This window comes from Camelina sativa, chromosome 5, assembly GCF_030686135.1.
Source record: "Camelina sativa cultivar CO46 ecotype springtype chromosome 5, ASM3068613v1".
In the NCBI taxonomy this organism is placed as follows: domain Eukaryota; kingdom Viridiplantae; phylum Streptophyta; class Magnoliopsida; order Brassicales; family Brassicaceae; genus Camelina; species Camelina sativa.
In genome coordinates, this window is record NC_141884.1 from 24,740,342 (window position 1) to 24,745,057 (window position 4,716).

At 40.4% G+C, this 4,716-nt stretch overlaps 1 protein-coding gene across 1 annotated transcript; it reads left to right on the plus strand.

Moving 5' to 3' along the window:
- Positions 1-3,258: 3,258 nt before the first annotated feature.
- On the plus strand, positions 3,259-4,509 carry LOC104789489 (uncharacterized). Its single transcript, XM_010515179.3, is given in 2 exon segments — positions 3,259-4,400; positions 4,402-4,509. Coding segments are annotated over 2 exon segments (1,050 nt in total). The 5' UTR covers positions 3,259-3,458.
- Positions 4,510-4,716: the final 207 nt, after the last annotated feature.

Here is a 4,716-nt window from a genome sequence, read left to right on the forward strand (position 1 = left end):
GGCTGGAGTTGCCTGAGGTTATGCGTGCGTTCCACAAGGTATTTCATGTGTCGATGCTGAGGAAGTGTCTTCATGAGGGTGATCAGTTGTTGGCTAAGATTCCTGAGGATCTTCAGCCTAACATGACTTTGGAGGCGAGACCAGTGAGGGTGCTCGAGAGGAGAGTCAAGGAACTTCGGAAGAAGAAGATTCCTTTGATGAGAGTCCTGTGGGACTGTGACGGAGTAGAGGAGCAGACTTGGGAGCCCGAGGCGAGGATGAAGGCAAGGTTTAAGAAGTGGTTTGAGAAGCAGACTGCTTGAGCTTGTCTAGCCGGGTCCGAGCTGTAGTCCGTGGCTGGAGCGGGTACGGAGTATTCCAGCCCACCTCTCTTGATATTTGGTCGCTTAGGGGTGGTTGGTTGTGCGACTAAGTATCAAGATGAGGTGGTGCTCGGGATGCGGGTTGATGGCTCCAGTTGTTGTATTTTTGTTTCCTGATGTATTTTCGTTGAGTTTGTAACGATTATGACATTTTGAGATTAATAAGATGAGTATTTTTCTTTATGTTTGACTGTTGTTGTCATGGGAAAAAAGAGAAATAGCTCGGGTTTCTATTTTTGGAAAGTTACCATAAATAGAAAGTTTCCACAAAAGGAAGGTTTCCATAAATAGGAAGTTTCTAAAATGGGAATGTTTTGTGGAAAAGTGAGGTAGATCTAGCCGGGAGATACTCGTTGGCATCAGTGTTTGTTTTTGCTCTAGGCCGTGTGGGCCCAACTCACGTGATACCGATAGCTCGATGGACTTTGTGGCTAGAGAGTGGGAGTGGTATGTTGCTTCGGATGACGATCCGAGAGCGCGCTTGAGGGTGACGACCCAAGAGCGGGATATGTGAGGCTCCCTGGATACCGTAGCTGTGAGCCAAGGCTCGGCAGTGAGCCGGTATGTCTCGAGGGTTGCGACCCGAGAGCGGGGGGAGTGTGTGTGGGTGACTTCCTGGATGCCGTAGCTTAAGGCGGTTGGCCTGATAGCGAGCCGACATGATTCGTTGGTTGCGACCACGGACGGGGGAAGCACTGAGTTGTGAGCAGATAGTGTTATGATGCGAGTATATTGGCTAGAGGGAGACCTCGAGGGTCAGTCGGAGGTGTGCGGGCTGTTGCGACAGTGGCACGGGAAACCTTGACTTATGGTGTTTAGTCCGGTCTGGGGACGTGCGGGCTGTGATGACGGTGGCACGGAGGTCCTTGGCAGATGGACGGTATTGCGGGATTCGGGGACGAATCCATATTGGTGGGGGAGAATTGTAACACCCGCAAACCAATTTTTGGTATTTTGGTAAGGGTGTCGATCGACACCTTCTAGTGAGGCATCGATCGACACCAGTTGTGGCCGGTTTGGTCGGTTCAATTTTAATTGTCCGGTTTGGGGAGTTGGTTTAGGGAAAACCCTAATTCGGGTTTTTAAGAGGGGAGCTCGAGTTTTTCTCCTCTCTTGGCCGCTTTTGTCAAAAACAGAGAGAAAAGAGGTGTTCTTGAGATTGTGAGTGAGATTGTGAGATTTCTTGGCTGTTCTTGAGAGATTGGAGGCTGGGAAGGTGCTAGAAGCTTGCTAGGAGTGAGGATTTCGTTCCTACTGTTCAGAATCTTCCTGGAAAGAGGTGAGTGCTTGACCATGGTTGATCTAAGCATGAGATCTCCCTTGTTTTGTGTGATTCCTTGTTATTTGTGGTGTTTGCTTGCTTGGGTACATTGTATTTGTGATTTCTAGTGAATTCCGAGATGATTAGACGTGTTTGGAGTCGAATCTGGGTTGATTGAGATCGGAGTTCGTCGCTGAGTTTCGCGCAGATCGTGACTGCAGAAGAGGCGTCGATCGATACCACTTTTGTGGAGCATCGATCGGCACCGTCTCGAGTAGCATCGATCGTCACCATTCCGGCATCGGTCGACACCAGTTCCTGTAGCATCGGTCGACACCGATTGAGCATCGGCCGACACTAGTACCTGCCGAGTCTTATTTTCCTGGTTTGATATGTTGATTGTGTTGTTGTTGTTTGTTGACTTGGGAGTCTCATATGCTTGTGTGTATAACCCAGTAGATGGGAGGACGGCCTCACTAAGTATTTATGATAATACTTACGCATCTCAATTGTTGTTTGTGATGTGCAGGTAAAGGCAAAGTGTGATCGTGGAATCAAGGCGATGATGAAGGGGTGTTCTAGAGGCTTGAATTGATTGTGGTCTAGCTATTGTTAGGTTGCTAGATTAAGTCAATGGAACATTGTAGGTTGTTAGCTTTTGGTTATTTTTCCTATTTGGATTATGTTGCTATTGAGAATTGGTTTATTGTTGTTGGAATTCTTTGGTTTATTGGAATTGGTTTTATTTGGTTATTCCGCGGTTATTGATTGTTGTTAGGATGTTAGTGGGTATGGGACCACTAGTAAATTAAGGTATTAAAAAAAAAAAACGGGAAGGGTTGTTTCAGAAATAAACCCATGCAAAATCAGAACTGGATAAATTTTTTAAGTTAGTATATCGAATGTATAATCTTGGAAGTAGGTTTAAAATATGTTTCTATCTAAATTACATTGTTTTATGATTTCTAGTCCAGAGAATTTGTACTTCTCTAGAGATGGAAACAAAAAAAATTATATGTATTGAAACTCATTACCCATAGAAGATTGGTCCAATTGAATAATCTCGGCTAAGAGCTGTTGAAACATAAAACGATTGATACTATCGAATAATCTTCAAATTACAAAACAGATAAAAGTACAAATTTTATTCATTAATTGACTTATCTCTATCCACAATTCAGCTAAAAAAAGTGTATAATCGTAGAAGAATTTGATGAAGTGGATTCATCTTCTTCGATTGTTTGATAACTTTGATTGAAAATAATTCAATCGAGTTTCTCTAATTTTTGTTCTTTGTTTTCGCAAGATAACAATTTATCATGAAAAACATAATAAGCATGGGCTGAATGAAAAGCCTTCCAACATAAAATGGATTAGAAGACCAAACATGATATTCGGACCAACATAAAATCGTGGATAAATTGACTCCTGGGCCACTTAATTTTTTTTTTTTTTTTAGATACACAAACTAGAATAAGAAACTACTAATACTAAGTTACTAACTATTTAAATAGTAATAAACTACAAATTTTTAGATAAAACATTTTATATATTTTGTGATAGTAGTTAAAACTTCATCAAATTTTAAAATTATATATGTTGTATCAAACCATAATAAAATGCAAGTTATACAACTTTCTGAAAACTTCTCTCTGAGAGCGACGAAGAAGACGACTTTCTGAAAACACCGTTTCAATAATTTTCTCTTGGCCGGCGTCGCCTCCGGCGTCGGCCATACTTTCGTTTTCTTTTTGTTTTTTGCAATTTCTCATTCTCCACATTAAATTTTATTCAGATTCAGAGTTCTTCTTATAAATTTTCTTCACTCTAAATTCATGAAGAGACTCTTGATATTGACGAAGCACAGAGATGGGTTTCACCGAAAATTCAATCCATGGTGCCCACCTCATATATATTATCCTAATTTATTATTGAATCATTCCACCCACAACCATATAAATTTGGTTTCGACTTCAGTGAGTCATGTTGCAAAGCCACTTCCAGAAACCTTGAAGATGGACCAGAAGCCTTCTCGTCGATGGTATCGTAACCGCAAAAAAACACTCTGGCTTGGTAGATCTGGTATTCTCTCTTCCATAGTTATGCGATTATGTTGTCTCGTCGTAGCCATTTATCTCTCTTGTAGAGCGCTTTTCCGGTGTACACAGTTGTATTATTGCCAGCGTTTTGTCTCCGATTGCATCTCATCTTCTTCTTCTTGTAACCAATCATTGATCATTGGCTCAAGAACGAAGCGGCGTGTTCGGCAGTTGTCATTCCCCTCCATCAAATGGTATGGAGATGTAATTTGGATTTTTGATCCTGGAATCATTGGGGATTGGATTGACAACGCAGGTGAGTTTAAGAGATGTTTATTGCAGACATCGGTTCATAGGACCGGTTTGAGACAGTGGCTAAGGATATGGTGGAAAGAGATCATGTTGATTTTGATTTTACTATTAGTCCTCGGCAATTTCAATGCGTGTCTTTGGAGATGTCTACATGGAACAAGATTCAAAAGATGGTACTCATCATCTCATCAAGCATGGGCATTAGTTATAACCAAGAAAGATGTCATCTCCTATGTCTGGAGATGTTTTGTTGGGATGCGATGTAACGGATGGATCGCAACCATTGATCATTTCAAAGTATATTGGAGTTTCGTCAAAAGAACGATAGCCAAACAAGATGATTATGTCGGATTAAGGAAGAAGGCGAATAAAGAAGATAATAGATTATCAAATCTATTAGCGTGTAAGGCTTATGAAAGAAAGCGGTGTTTTAATTCTCTTGTTTGATTGTGTTTCCTTCTTCTTAAACTATAATCAATTCTTGGTTGTATGCGTATGTTTTGAAGATAACTATGTATCTCAGTTCCAATTTTAATAAAATAAAGTAAGATGTTAAAAAAGAAAAAATGCATGTTATATTTTTTTAGGTATAAATATACATTATGTAAATTGTTCGGATTGACTTGTACCGTTTTTCGTAGAGTTGTACATATCTCTTTATATAAAAATAAAAATACTATGAATGGAGAAAAATAAAAGGGAGGTGCACACATTGGATAAATGCTTTTAAGAAAATAGATCT